At 36.2% G+C, this 16,387-nt stretch overlaps 1 protein-coding gene across 1 annotated transcript in view; it reads left to right on the top strand.

Moving 5' to 3' along the window:
- Positions 1 to 16,387, top strand: part of UBR1 (ubiquitin protein ligase E3 component n-recognin 1) — a 166,901-nt gene that overhangs the window by 27,947 nt on the left and 122,567 nt on the right. The window contains 2 exon segments of the mRNA XM_072624518.1: positions 11,669 to 11,925; positions 14,986 to 15,064. Coding sequence (XP_072480619.1) covers positions 11,669 to 11,925; positions 14,986 to 15,064 — 336 coding nt within the window.

The following is a 16,387-nucleotide window of genomic DNA, read 5'->3' as shown; positions in this document are numbered from 1 at the left end:
GCTCCTCTGTGAGCACATCCTGGACTATGATGTTAAAATCTGAATGTGATGATTCTATTTTTCTTGATGCATTGTTTGTTATTATGATTTTTGCAAACCTTTTCCATTTTAATTTTGTTTGTAATCTTCCATTTTCATCCTGAAATGGGCTTGTGATGACTTTGACATTGAATATCTTACCAAGCTTTCTTTAAACTAATTTTTACCTCCTATTGCCTCTCTCTACTTTAAGCAATAATACTGATAATAATCATCCATCATTTTTTTCTTCAGGTTTTACAAATTAGTTTATATTCTAAAAATATATTACATTTGGTCATTTTTTCTCAATTTGACAAGAAAGATGCTCTTTGACTAAGGTACTTTCTGTGCTCTTTTGGATTTGTTTTGGCAACTAATTTATAGTGGTTAAATTTTTTAATAAGACTATAATTAGAGCTAATTAGTAGAGGGAAGGCAGTAGCATTAAGGGGGCTCAGGAAAAACTTCTTGTAGAAGGTGAGATTTTAGCTGGGACTTGAAGAAGCCAGGAGGTAGAGATGAGGAGGGAGAGAGATCTAAGTGGCAGATGGAGGGGAAGCTGGCATTAGGAGATAGAGTGTCTTGTTTGTGGAGTAACAAAGAGGTCAGTGTTACTGGATCACAGAATACTTGGGAGTGAGTAAAAAAGTACTAGAAGACTGAAAAGGTGTCAGGGTAGTCAGGTTTTGAAGGACTTTGAATGCCAAGTGGAGCATTTTACATTTGATCTTGGAGGTGAAAGAGAATCACTGCACTTGAGTAAGTAGGTGAGCAGTATGGTTAAACTTGTTTTTTAGGAAGATGATTCTGACATTTGAGTGGAGAATGGCTTAGAATGGGGAGAAACTTGAGAGAGGGAGACCAGTTAGCAATTGCAGTGATCCAAGTATGAAGTGAGGAGTGCCTGCACCAGGATTGTGGCAGTGTCAGAGGTGAAGAGATGTATAGGAAAACTGTTAGATTTGTTGGCAACAGATTGTATATGGGAAAGGGGGTTGAGGAGAGTAAGGAGTCAAGAATGACACCTAAATTGTGAGCCTAGGTGACTGGGAAAATGATGGTAATAAGGAAATTAAGAAGAGAGGATGGTTTGGAGGAAAAGCTAATTGGTTCACTTTTAGTCATGTTGTGTTTAAGATGGGTACCAGTTTGAAATGTCCAGCAGGCAGCTGGATGTTAGACTAGAGATCAACAGAGCAGTTAGAGCTGGAAAAATAGATTTGAGAATCATCAGTATTTTATACTTTTCTTCCCACAGCTTCTCTAGCATTGACCATCTGGGTTTTTTTTTAATCATCATTGCCAGTTTTTTGACTGTGAGGTGAAACTTAAGGATTGTTTTAATTTATATTTCTCTGGTTAATAATGATTTGGAGCATTCACAGGTACTGATGTTCTGTAATTCTTGTTTATACCCTTTTATTACTTAACTATTATCTATTATGACTCTTTATGTTATATATTTGTATCAATTTCCTACATATCTTGGATATCAGACTCTTTTCAAAGGTATTTGAGTCAAAGATTTTTCCCTGTTTGGTATTTTTCCTCTTATTCTGTCTGCATTGATTGTTTTTAATTTTACCAAGGGGCTATTCAGGGTTAGTATAAATGTAACTATAAAATTTCCATGTAGAAATATGGGAAACCATGCCAATAAATAAAATTGGTGATTCTACTTAAGCTTAACTACAGATTTTGTTTTATCAGTAGAACAGACAAAATGAACAAGAACCAGAAACAGACAAAAACGAAATGAAGCAAAACAGTAGCCCAATGTTTGTGATAAACCCAAGAACATAAATTATAGGGTGAAATATTCTCTATTTGATAATAGGTGGTAGGAAAATAGTAAAACATCTTGACAGAAATTAGGCTTAGATCAGCATCTTGTACTTTATTTTACAATAAACTCAGATACAGGTGACTATAAACAGTCACATAAAAAAATTAGAGGTGAAAAGAGGTACATTTTGCAAGTACAACAAGGATTGCATTCTATTTTTTAAGTTTAATTTTATTTTTTTATACCACTTTTCATTTGCATATATCTCTTTCTGCTGTCCCTTGTAAAAAAGAAGAGAGAAAAAATCAGTCCATAAAACTAACCATTATATCATCTGAGTCTAATATGTAATATCCCTCAAACATGAACCTTGGGGCTCTTCCAGGAAGGGAGTGGGGACGCAATTTTCTCATCTTTTGCCACAGGAACAAGCTTAGTCATTAGAATTATATAGTATTAACTTGTTTCTTTCTTTTCCTTTTTTTGTTTTTCCTGTTTATATTGTTGTAGTCATTATGTTAAGGGGAGTATTCTTAACTAGATGGGATAGAATAAAAGACAAAATAGTTTTGATAACATAAAATTATTCCTCATTTTTGTTACGGGACCAGCTTACCCCCTTTTCCAATAACACATCTATTCTGTGACATCCTTTAAGCCACTTCTCCTGAGCAATTCTTCTTTATTAACATGTTGAAACTTTTTCATGCTAGCATGTCTTTCTGTTGTACTTTGGTAGACCTTTAAGCCTTTGGAATCTGATATTCTCTAATGTAAGCAGTATGTGATAAATACTGAATGTGCAAATAGTAACTGCTTATTCAGAACAAGGGGAGATGACTGTGGGCAGTGATAGTACCAATTTGATTGGCAGAGCCCTTCAAAGCAAAAGCTAACAACCATTTTGTTTGCAAAAGCAAACAGTAAACAGAATTGGAAAAAAACAAACCTAAAAACCTAGGAATGCACCTAAATTCTTGTAGCTTCTCTTTATTAAACTATAATGCATTTACATTCATTAATTTGCCTAAATTCTTGTTGAATGCAGTATTTTTATTGTGAAATAATTTTTAGCCATAACAGGTTTCCATATTTTCATTTTTGTTATTCAGTTTTGTGCACCTCTTCATGATCCCATGTGAGATTTTCTTGGCAGAAATCCTGGAGTAGCTTGCTATTTCCTTCACCAGCTCATATCACAGCTGAGGAACTGAGGGTGTTAAACAGGGTGAAGTCACTTGCCTGGGGCCATATCTGAACTCAGGAAGATGAATCTTCCTGAACTCACGCCTGGTACTCTATCCACTGTACTACCTAGCTGGACTAGTTGTGTAAAGTGAGTTTTTTACCTCTGCCTTATGTGGTTGTATCTGTTAAGCTTCAGTGGTTACCTCATTGTATTTATACTTGATGTTAACAAGTATAGTGCCTGGTACATAGTAGGTGCTTAATAAATGCTTACTTGTTGAATGTTATGAACAACAAGTTCATGTTCATCCTGTGTCTGTGAAGAAATGACCTACTCATGATGCGGTTTAAGCAGAGCAGCTGACAAATTATTGACTTAATTTCATTCCCCAAAAGTAAACAACAAGAGCTACCATTCTGGGTGTGATTCTGACTAATAAAGAGGAACTGGTTTCCAAAATAGAAATGAGAAGAACCTTGAGAAGAAATGGCCAAGACATTTTAGAGTTCTTGATCAATAAGGAGGTGAATTTAGGAAGTAGTCTGATTTCTTAGGAACTCCTTGTCCAAGATTATTTTTTCACCAACTTATATTATGCTTTATTTTTAAAAGTTTTTTGATATCTTGTGTTTTTATACCTTTCATTTTCTTTTTTTAAATTAAAAAAATTTTTAAATAAATGAAAATCTACATCTTCTTCCCCTCCTCCCATGAGAAGAATATTAAAGCTCTTGTTACAAACACATATAGCCAAGCAACACAAATTCCTTCATTACCATTGTCCAAAAACCATTATGTCTCATACTGCACTTTCATCTTCCAATATATTCTTCCCTCCCTCCCAGCTTTACTTTATAAAGACATAAAGAAGAAGAAAAGGGGGGAAAAGTTCAGCCACATTAACCAACATGCCACTGACAGTATATATAGTATTCCATATCCATAATCTTCCTCTTCTCCAAGTAAGGGAGGGAAATACACTTCCCTTTCTTCTTTGGTTTCAAACCTTGTCGTTATCATTACATAACATTCAGTTTTGATTTTTGTTCTTATTTGCATCTATATCATTGTAGTTATTGTGTATGTGGTTTGCCTAATTCTCCTTATTTCATTTTCCCTCATTTTCGATGTCTTCCCATGCCTCCTTGTCTTCCTTATATTCATTATTTATTATGACCTAGTAATATTACATCATGGTCAGATATCACAGTTTGTTTAGCCATTCTCCAGGCAATGGTCAGTTATTTTATTTCCAGGTCTTTGCTCCAAGCCTTTATTAAGCACCTACCCTGTGTCAGTCATTGTATTAGGTACTCAGGATACAAATGTTATACAAGGAATGAAATTTTTTCTGCTCTTAAGAAATAATAAGAAAGGGAACTGCCTCAACAAATTAGTGAGCAAATATTCATCAAGCACTTTCTATATTTCAGGCATTGTGCTAGGTAATGGGGATACAAAGAAAAGCGAAAACAGCCCTGACGGCTCACATTCTTTTTTTATTTTTTAATATATATTTTTCATTTATTCATTAAATATTTCCCAATTACATGTAAAAAAAATTTTGACATTCGTTTTATAAAATTTTCGAGTTTTAAATTCCCTCCTTCTTGCCACTCCCCCCGTTCCTTGAGAATACAAGTCATATGACATTGATTATATATGTGAAGTCATAGAAAAAATATTTCCATATTAGCCATGTTATAAAAGAGAACCCCTACGCACAGAAAAAGAAAAATAAAGTAAAAAAGTATGTTTCCGTTTGCACCCAGAGGTCATCAGCTTGCTTTCCAGGGATGGATTGCATTTTTCATGCGAGTCCTTTGGAGTTGTCTTGGAGCGTTGTCTGAATCAGAGTAGCTTAGTCTTCACAGCAGATTATGACTACAGTATTGCAGTTACCATGTACAGTATTCTCACTTCATTTTGCATTAGTTCATATAAGTCTTCCCAGGTTTTTCTCAAGTCAGCCTGCTTATCACCGTAGTGTTCTGTCATAGTCATCATACTACTGCGTGTTCAGCCCTTCCTCAGTTGATGGTCATCCCTTCAATTTCCAATTCTTTACCACCACTAAAAGCTCTGCTATAAATATTTTTGTAGATACAAGTCCTTTTCCCTTTGCTTTGATTTCTTTTGTATGCAGACCTATGCATGGTTTTATATCCCTTTGAGTGTAGTTCCAGATTGTTCTCTAGAGTAGTTGAACTGGTTCACAACGCCACCAGCAATAGATTAGCATCCCAATTTTTCCACATCCCCTCCAGCATTTTTCATTTTTTTTTTCTGTTGTGTAAGCCTATCTGTTAGATGTGAGGTGGTCTCTGAGTTGTTTTAATTTACATTTCTCTAAGTAGTAGGAATTTAGAGTATTTTTAAATGTGATTATTACAAGCTTTTATTTCTTCTTCTGAAAACTGCCCATTCATATCCTTTGGCCATTTATCAATTGTGGAATGGCTAGTGTTTTTTTGTTTTGTTTTTTTGTTTTTATAAATTTGGCCTAGTTCTCTACATATTTGAGAAGAGGCCTTTATAAGAAAAATTTGCTGTAGAAATTGGGAGATCATATTCTAATGAGGAGGAAAACATACAAACAGTTTTGTACATACAAAATATATACAGTGTAAATGAGAGGTGATCTTAGAGGAATGACACCAGCAGGTGGTGGGGATTAGTTCTGAGTTTTGAAGGAAGCCAGAAGGTGTTGAGAAGAGAGAACATTCTGGTTATGGAGGACACCTACTGAAAAGGCATAGAGTCAGGAGATGGAATGTCACATGTGAGAACAGCAAGAATATCACAGTCAGGATATCATAGAGTGTATGGGAGGAAGTAAAGTAGAAGAAGACTGGAAGGGGCCATGTTGTGAAGATTTTTAAAAACCGAATAGAGCATTTACTACTTCATCCTGGAGACAACATGGGGCCGCTGGAATTTATTGAGGCAGGAGAGGTGACATGGTCAGATCTATCTTTTTGGAAGATTAATAACTGACTCTCCTCTGTAGCAGAGTGAGTGGATTGTAGTGAGAAGAGACTTCTGGCATGGAGACCAATCAGCAGCCTATTGCAACAGTCTTGGCATGAGGTGATACAGCTACTTGTATCAGGGTGGTAGCTACCCTTGGAGGGAAGGGGATGGATGAGAAGTATTATAAAGACAGGTTCAACACAACTTGGCAATGGATTAGTTATGTGGGGTGAGTGAAAGTAAAGAATCAGTGACAGACATAATGAGATTAGATGACTGAGACAATGGAGTATCCTCACAATAACAGGAAAGTTGAGAAGGGGGAAGTTTTAGGGAAGAAAGATAATGAGTTTTTCTTTGGGTGTGGTACATTTAAGATGCATATGACATCCAGTTAAGTTGTCCAGTAGGTGATGTGAAATTGGAGGTCAGTAAAGAGGTTAGTGCTGTGAATGGATATGAGAAACTGATATGTATATATAAGGAACAGTTCTTATAACAATAGTATAAAAATTCCCCAGACCATATTGATCACACATTTAGACTTATTTCACTGCTTATAAATGTCTTTCCTAAAATGTGCCCAGAACTGAACACAATGCTTCACATGTGGTTTGACCATGGAAAATTGTGGCAGACGTCTCTCTCCTCTTTTTCTGGATGCTTTCTGCTTGCCACTGCTATTTGTCAGTCCCTTCCAGGACTGCAGGGCTTAGAGAGAGAAAGCTTCACATTTAGGATAATGAGAATGTTTTTTCTGACCTCTTCACTGCCATGTGAGTCTCAGTGTTGGCTCTTATTGCAAAGCAACGTGGGCAGTAGTCTTAGGCTACTAATACCCTACCTAGAACTTGCAGGCTCAAGCTGATCAGGCTCAGGGTTGGGGTCTGTTAGGTATGATACTGAGATAGATCAAGGGAAGTAGGACATTTTATAAATCCACCACCAGCATAGACCCTGGCTGCTTTTAAATACATCAGTAAAGAATAAATGTGTCATAAGGATAAGCAAAGTGGAATGCCTTTGGTGTTAAGGACTGTACTTACCAAGCTTATCAGACATTGAGACTATTTCTTTCCTCTCTGGAGGAAAGGAAACCTGTCTAAACAGACAACATTAGTGACATGACATCCTGTTAGCTTTTTGTGATGATTGACGTTTATTGACCCTAACCCTTGAACTTTCTCTTGTGAAATATTGTTTAGTCATCTCTCCTTTATCTTGTATTTGTATAGTTGGTTTATTTAACACAAGTGTAGAAATTTACATTTATTCCTGTTAAATTTAATCTTACTTTATTTCGACCTGTGGGGATTTTTTTTAAATTTTCACTCTCTTTGGATCCAGAGTGTTGACTGTCTATCCTGGCTTTGTGTTAGCTTCAAATTTTATAATGCAACCTGTTGTAGTGGATAGAGAGTTGACCTCAGAGGCAAGGAAACCTGAGTTCAATTGCTACCTCTGACATTCTAGTTGTATAATTCTGAGGGAGTCATTTAACTTTTCAGTGCCTTAGATAACTCTAAAAATTTGAGTTGTAGATGTGATGCCAACCTTCATTGGTTGATGGAGTTTATACAAATGAAATCATAGATCCAGTTTCTATCCCTTTCTTCACAGATCCTTTTGACTCCTGCCTCTAGCTGTCCATTCTGGCTTTGAGTTAGCCATGAATTTCTTAAGGATTTTCTTCTGTCTTTTTATCTAAGACACTGATAAAAATGTAAAATAGCACAGAACCAGGGAGAGTCATCTGGGTGCCTTCTAATACATACCTTCCCTCAAAATGATATAGATCTATTAGTGACTGCTTTTGGGGCCCTGTCATTCCACTAATCTTTAATCCACTTAAATATACTGCAGTCTAGTGTGCATTTTTCTGGAACTCAGAGGCTAATTTATCAGTGATCACAGTAATATAAAGGAAGGCAGCTTTGAAAGACGTTGGAACTCTGATCAATACAATAATCTGTGATTACTTCTAAGGACTTCAAGGTAAATTATGCTTCTCACATCTCAGCAGGGAGATAAAAGTAAATTTTTTCATTGCTGTTGGAGGAAGAGTGAATGGTAACAGCAATGAAAAAATATATGTATATCAATAAAATTTTTAAGGCAATAATGAAATCATAAATCAGCCTTGGAAATAAGTGGTTGTGTCTCTACTTAAGCAGGCGAGAATGGCCACAAAAATGATTTAAAGAATAGATAAGTAAAATGTCTTTTCATCTTGGGATGATTATTTCTGTAATGGAAAGAATATTTAAGGTATTTCTTAGTTAAACAGTTCCAGAGATTCATATAGTTTAACACAACTTCATATGTCATTAATACCTACCTCTGCTACTATTAATATATTTTTCAAATTTATCATAATCAAATCAGGATGCTTGATATAAAAAAAGTATTTTACATTAAAAGGAGTAAGATTGCTCAAAGTCTCCTCTTTTCAAATGTGTAGAGATCCTATATGTTTATTGTTTGTACGTAATTGTTTTCATATTGTTTCTCTCATTTGATTGTTATGGGTGTGGATAAAATCTCAGAATTGTTCTAATTTTAATTCCTTAGTGATTTGGAGTATTCTTTTCAGTGAGTGTTCATCAAATGTTTTTCTTTGATGTTAGAGGAGGCTAAGTATTATAGGGTATCCTATGATACCTTTTCAAATTAAGTAGAATTATACTTGATTTAATTTTGTCTGTAGATTCTTTTTAAAAAAAATTTATTTATTTAAGTTTTCAACATTAATTTCCAAAAAATTTTGGGGTTCCAAATTTTCTCCCCATTTCTCCCCTTCCCCCACCCCCAAACACCAAGCATTCTAATTACCCCTATCACCAATCTGCCCTCCCTTCTAACATCTCTCCCTTCCCTTATCCCCATCTTCTCTTTTATCCTGTAGGGCAAGTTAACTTTCTATACCCCATTACCTGTATTTCTTATTTTCTAGTTGCAAGAACAATGCTCAACAGTTGTTCCTAAAATTTTTGAGTTCCAACTTCTCTTCCTCCCTCCTTCCCCACCCATCCCCATTGGGAAGGCAGACAATTCAATATGGGCCATATCTGTGAAGTTTTGCAAATGACTTCCATAATAGTCGTGTTGTGTAAGACTATATTTCCCTCCATCCTGTCCTGCCCCCCATTTATTCTGTTCTCTCTTTTGATCCTATCTCTCCCCAAGAGTGTTGACTTCTAATTGCTCCCTCCTCCCATTGCCCTCTCTTTCATCATCCCCCCCACCCTGCTTATCCCCTTCTCCACCACTCTCCTGTATTGTAAGGTAGGTTTTCATACCAAAATGAGTGTGCATTTTATTCCTTCCTTTAGTCGAATGTGATGAGAGTAAGCTTCATGTTTTTTTCTCTCACCTCCCTACTTTGACCCTCCTCTGAAAAGTCATTTACTTGCCTCTTTTATGAGAGATAATTTGCCCCCTTCCATTTCTCCCTATCTCCTCCCAATATATTTCTCTCTCACCACTTAATTTCATTTTTTAAAAATATGATCCCATCCTATTTTGTTACCCTGTGCTCTCTGTCTCTGTCTGTGTGTATGTGTGTGTGTGTGTGTGTGTGTGTGTGTGTGTGTGTGTGTGTGTGTGTGTAATCTCACCCACTACCCAGATACTGAAAAGTTTCAAGAGTTACAAATATTGTCTTTCCATGTAGGAATGTAAACAGTTCAACTTTAGTAAATCCCTTATGACTTCTGTTTGTTGTTTACCTTTTCATGCTTCTCTTCATTCTTGTGTTTGAAAGTCAGATTTTCTTTTCAGCTCTGGTCGTTTCATCAAGAATGCTTGAAAGTCCTCTATTTCATTGAAAGACCATTTTTTTCCCCTGAAGTATTATACTCAGTTTTGCTGAGTAGGTGATTCTTGGTTTTAATCCTAGTTCCTTTGACTTCTGGAATATCCTATTCCATGCCCTTCGATCCCTTAATGTAGAAGCTGCTAGATCTTGTGTTATCCTGATTGTATTTCCACAATACTTGAATTGTTTCTTTCTAGCTGCTTGCAATATTTTCTCCTTGACCTGGGAACTCTGGAATTTGGCCACAATGTTCCTAGGAGTTTCTCTTTTTGGATCTCTTTCAGGCTGTGATCGGTGGATTCCTTGAATGCTTATTTTGCCCTCTGGTTCTAGAATCTCAGGGCAGTTTTCCTTGATAATTTCATGAAAGATGATGTCTAGGCTCTTTTTTTGATCATGGCTTTCAGGTAGTCCTATAATTTTTAAATTGTCTCTCCTGGATCTATATTCCAGGTCAGTTGTTTTTCCAGTGAGATATTTCACATTATCTTCCATTTTTTCATTCTTTTGGTTTTATTTTGTGATTTCTTGGTTTCTCATAAAGTCATTAGCCTCCATCTGTTCCATTCTAATTTTGAGAGAACTGTTTTCTTCAGTGAGCTTTTGAACCTCCTTTTCCATTTGGCTAATTCTGCTTTTGAAAGCATTCTTCTCCTCATTGGCTTTTTGAACCTTTTTTGCCAGTTGAGTTAGCCTATTTTTCAGGGTGTTATTTTCTTCAGCACTTTTTGGGTCTCCTTTAGTAGGGTGCTGACCTGTTCATGCTTTTCTTGCATCTCTCTCATTTCTCTTCCCAATTTTTCTTCCACCTCTCTTACTTGATTTTCAAAATCAATGGCCTGAGACCATTGAATATTTATTTTGGATATTTGGGATACAGAAGCCTTGACTTTTACGTCTTTCCCTGATGGTAAGCATTGTTCTTCCCCATCCTAAAGGATGGGAGAAGATATCTGTTCACCAAGAAAGTAACCTTCTATAGTCTTATTTTTTTTCCCTTTTTTGGGCATTTTCCCAACCAGTTACTTGACTTTTGAGTCCTTTATCAAGAGTAGGGTATACTCTTAGAATCTGTAATATCTCAGTTCCTCCAAGGTGGCACAATCCAGCGTGTACAATGATCTGGAAGCAGGGAGAGATTTTTGTGTCCAGAATCTTAGCAGTTACCTCTCCACAGCCACCTGGCCTCTAGTTCCTCCAAGTCAGCACTGGGGGCTGATTTTCAGATAAGCTGGATGGCCAGGGCCACCATTCATTGTGAGACAAAGAACAGCTCCCTCAGGGCCTTTACAAAGGGCTCAGTTAATACTTAGCTCCTCAGTGCCCCCAGGGGTTTTACGATCCAACAATGTATGCGGGCTGATGTAGGGGCTGCCATGAGATCTGCTGCTGCCTGCCTGATGTGGCTGCTGCCTGAGGCCTGAGCTTTGGGAAGGCCCTTCTCCCTTCCTGGCCAGCTGAAAAAACCCTGTCACTGACCTTTGGTGCCTGTGGGTTGAGGGATCTGTGGACCCGCTGCTGCTGCTGCTGCGATTGGGGATTCCAAGACTGGATATTCCGCCCCCGAGGGCTGTTGGGGAGCCGTTGGCCTCACAGCCAAGGCTGGGCTGGGCTCCGCCCTCTGCTCCAAGTCCTGTGCAGCAGACGTTTCCTGTGGATCTTTCAGGGTCCTGTGGACCCTGGTCTGGAAATCTCCTCCACTCTGTTGTTCTCCAAAATTTGTTGAGAGTTCCTCTCTACAGGTATTTTATGGGCTGTGTGGGGAGACCCTGCTTATGTATGTCTTTCTACACCGCCATCTTGGCTCCGCCCCCTTATCTATAGATTCTTAAGAAGTAATGTGTTTCAGGATGTTAATTATTTTACTCTTACTTTCTTGCAGTGGTGGCACCAGCAAGTTGATTTTCATTCTGCCTTCTTATATTATTTGGCACAAACTGTACCAGGCATTTACTTTGATGAAATAGACCCAGATTTGGAAAAACAGGAGGAAACTGCTCAGATGATGATATTAACTCCATTGGAATGGTACTTGTTTAAAGAAGATCCAGTTATTTCTTTAGAGAAATTGAAACAAAATGGAGCATTTCAGCTTTGCGGGAAGGTTTTCAAAAGTGGGGAGACGACATACTCTTGTAGGTAAGAACTGGAAGTTGATAAAATTAGTATATTTGTAATCGCTGCATTTTAGGTTCCTTATCAGCTCAAGTTTTTTATAAACCATTGCTGTTTTATTCAATGTGTTTGTTCTTTTCAGCATTTATTAATGGGCTGGGACTAATTTTTGCAGCATATTTGTTGGAGTCTCACAGTTAATACTCCATCAACATATTTTCTCTTTCTGTTGTTTCTGAACCTAAGCTGTGGCTTTTGCTACTCCCAAAAAGAGAGTCTGAAAATAGGAGAAACTTTGCTTGTTTTCAGCTTATAGTGAGGTTTGGGTAATGGGAAGGGGCGGAAGAGGGGGTATGTAGAGAGCAGGAAATGGGAGCAGCTTTATTGCAGGGGTTCTTTTCTAGAACTGTCCACCTAAAGCCTAGTTAGGTATAGGGAGTCATTTTCTTACTTATACCTGCTTGAAACTTGAGATTCTTCTGACTTTTGAACTTGAGTTTTAGCTTTTTTCTTTTCTCCTGTCTAACTACTAACATGAGATTGTGAATATCTTATTTATTTAAGGACAGATTGGTTTTTCTGTTTTATTATAGAAATTTCTGCAAAGAAAACATGAAAAAAATATATGAGTAAGATTTATAGAAAATATTTAGAAAAGGAAAAAGTTTAACTATTAGAATAATTTGCTTTTGGAGTTAGACAAAAGTACTTTGCTGTGTAGTAAGCGTCATTCAAATTCTTGAATATTTTTATTTTAATCATAATCGCAGAACTGTTAAAGCACTCTACAGATCCAATTTAGCCCAACTCCCTCATCTTATAGGTGAAGAAACTGAAGCATAGAAGGGTTAAGTTTAATCAGTTGTTAGGTTTTCACAAAATGCTATTGCCATACTATAATGATAGGATGAGATTTAGTTTGAGAAAGGTTTTAGTAGTTTTGTGTTTTGTCTTTCAAAAATCAAGGAAGGGTGTGTCAGTGTTTGTCTTTTGGAGCGTCATGTAGCAATTTTCCATAGAGTAGTATTAGTTGAAGGTAAATAATTCTTAGAAGAGTTAACATGCTACTTTAATGTATTTTGCTGCTACTTGTCATGTTTAGATTTTCAGGTAATAGAATCATGCAGTCTTCTCCAATTTACAGCAAAGGAAGGTTTAGAAAGGTTAAGTGAGATATACAGGGTCACAAGTTAGCCATTTCTTTTCTTCCCTGTAACAGCAGCTTAAAAATAATTTCCCTAGATTTTCAAAAATTAATTAATTTTATTTATTTTCAGTGCTCTACAATTGCTACCATATAACTTAGATGATTATTTTTCCCTCCCTCCCCCATACTTCCCTCCTCCTTCCCCAAGGGCATACAGTGTTGTATAGGTTCTGCACATACATTGCTGTTAAATACATTTTCACTATAGTCATGCTGTGCTGAAGAATTAAAACGAGTGGGAGAAATCATCTAAGAAACCAAAACGCAATACACTCACATACACCCAAAACAATGATCTGCTACACTCTGAGATTGAATCCCATAGATCTTTCTCTGGATGTGGAAGGCATCCAGAGAAGACCATTGGAAATTTTCTTTTTAAGTCCTTGCATTGCAATGAAGTTCCAAGTTTACCAGAAAAAACTCTCACACACTGTGGTCTTTGCTGTGTACAAAGTTCTCCTGGTTCTGCTCCTTTCACTCAGCATCAGATCATACAAGTCCTTCCAGGACTCTCTGAAGTCTTCTTGTTCATCATTTCTGACAGCACAGTAGTACTCCTTTACATTCATATACCAAAATTTATTCAGCCATTCACCAATTGATGGACATCCCCTTGATTTCCACCACAAAGAGTGCTGCTATAAATATTTTTGTACATGTTTTTCCCTAGATTTCAAAAGAATTTTTGTTTACTTTTAAAACTCTACTTTTAAGCTTTTTAAGAAGTTCACATCCTTCCTCAAATAATTTGAAATATATATTTAGCAAATAAACCCTTCTATTGTGCTGTTTATTTTTACTGAAAATATTAAGATGATTTATTTTAAAGTTTATTATTTTGAGTAAGTGGAAGTGAGGTTGGGTCTTTCCACAAACCTCGATGAGCAATATGGAATCTCTGTTAGGGAAGTACTTTTTATAGGATGTTGGAACAGCTGGTAATTTTCTCAGACCAGGAATGTTCTAACATTTTAAATTAGGTCAGGGCAGAAATTAGCCACACAAATCACATAATATAAGGTAAGACTATTAAGTAATCACAGAATATCTTTTTTTTTTTTTAACATGAGAACATAAAAAATCTACATGCAGGTGGAGGTTTTTCAGCTACGTGTTTATTCTCATCAAGCTACCCTTATTCAGAATATTTTTGTAATTTTTTTTGTATTCGTCTTTGGAACCAGTTTATGAGCAACACAAGAATATAAGTTTCATTCCTTTATAGTCATATCCCATCATCCTTTTTCCTACCTCCTTCAAGTAGTATTATTCCATTTGATCACCCATATTATTCACCAAACTTAGCTCTGAATAACTTTTGTCTATTTTATAATATGTAATATTATATAATATATAAATATTGTAATATGATATTTTATAAATATAATATAAATGTCTTTTTATAAAATCAAATCTACCCTAAAAGTGTGAGAATTTGCCAACAATGGGAATATTCTGCTTTTTGCCTTCCCTGCTCTTCTCCCCACCAAAAAAAAAAAAATGCCTTTGGCTCTGAGGGTCCAAGTGATATAGTAGAAAGTTCACTGCATTTTGATTACCCAGCTTCTAGTCCTGGTTGCACTGTTGACTGTGATCATGGACAGATGTTGTCATCTCGCTGAACTGTAGTGTCTTCATACGGACAATAGGCATAAAAATACACCACATGGGAGTGTTGGAAGTAAAGGCATTTGTAAACTGAAACAGAACCTATTAATAAAACTGTTTACTGAAGGCAAAGACATTAATTTCTATACATAACTGTGGTATATTTCTTTAAAAATAAGTCTGTTTTTTGTTATTTTATAGTCTGTGTAGATCTGTTCTTGACATGATAATGATTTAGAATAACCAACTTGAAATCTTTTCTTTAGGGACTGTGCAATTGATCCAACATGTGTTCTCTGCATGAACTGTTTCCAGAACAGTGCTCACAAAAATCATCGCTACAAGGTTTGATTGAATTTTAAAATGTGTTTGGTTCTCTGACTTTTTAAAGACTAAAAGTTTGGAGTAAAATTTTGTCCTTGTTTTAATGTTTACTTGATTTTTTGATGGTTCGTATTTTTCTTTATAATAGAAGTGTTAAGATGATTTGGAAAGTTTATATGCATTCTTAGGAGAATTTTAGAGCTAGAAGGGATCTTAAGACATCAGCTTGAGGAAGTAGAATTTTTCCTTTGGAATTTTCATCTCTAACAAACTGATCAAGAAATTTACTTCCTAAGTGTTTTCCTAAGACTTGAGCAACCTCTTGAGGTATAGTTCAGATGGACAGGACCTTGGATATGAAGAGGAATGAGGGAATAAGATCATCACAGACAAAGTCATGACACCATTTGCTCAACAAAACTCTGTTTGCATTTGAAGCCCTCCAGTTGATTGTTTCAGCTGTGAATAATAAGACCCACAGCTAATGAGATGAAATGCTCTTTTGGGTAACTTCCCAACTTCCTTTAAACACCAAGAATCCAAAAAAAAGGAGATATAGCTATTTACACATATAATATTTTTCTATAGACAATGCAAAAGTATTGGAGTTAGAGTCAGAATACCTTGCTTTTGGTTCTGCTGCATAATGCCTGTATGACTTTGATCAAGTCACTGAACCTTTGGGTCTTAATTTCTTTATTGGTAAAATGAAAATCAGATTACTTCTGAGATCCCTTTTAATGCTAAGTCGATAAAGAAGCTGCTGATAAATATGCCTATAATAGCTTATTGTTTCTTTCTTCTGTCTCCTCTGTCACTACTACTTGTATGACCTTGGGCAGATCCCTGCAGCAGTCTGTAAAATGAGGGGTTGGACTAAAGGAACTCTGAAGTCTCTTTGAGCTCTAAATCTATGATCTTACATTTCCTACTCTTTTGTTTGTTCATTCACCTTAGAGCTCTAATTTATTAGGAACCAAATAGATAGGATTTTTTTTTTCCTGTATTCTCCTTTTAGGAGAAAGGCAAATCCATAAGAAAACAATCTGATGAAAGGGATTTATTTAAAAATGCAGTAACCAGGATGTTATATCTTGTAGTGTATATGCTTTTCACAACCCGAGTCCAACCTTTCTTTCCATCCTTATAAGGTATTGTTATTCTTTCCATGTTCTCTCTGGTCTAGCTTCATGCACTAGTCTGGTCCAGACTTCCGTGTCTCACATATGACATTCTATTATTTATCTTTGTACCTTTGCACAGACTGTTATCCATTCCTAGAATGTATGTTTTCCTTACCACTACCTCTTAGAGCTAGTTTCAAATACCATCTTTTAATGAGTC

The sequence above is a fragment of the Notamacropus eugenii genome, chromosome 7 (assembly GCF_028372415.1).
Source record: "Notamacropus eugenii isolate mMacEug1 chromosome 7, mMacEug1.pri_v2, whole genome shotgun sequence".
In the NCBI taxonomy this organism is placed as follows: domain Eukaryota; kingdom Metazoa; phylum Chordata; class Mammalia; order Diprotodontia; family Macropodidae; genus Notamacropus; species Notamacropus eugenii.
This window is presented reverse-complemented; position numbering and strand designations above follow the sequence as displayed.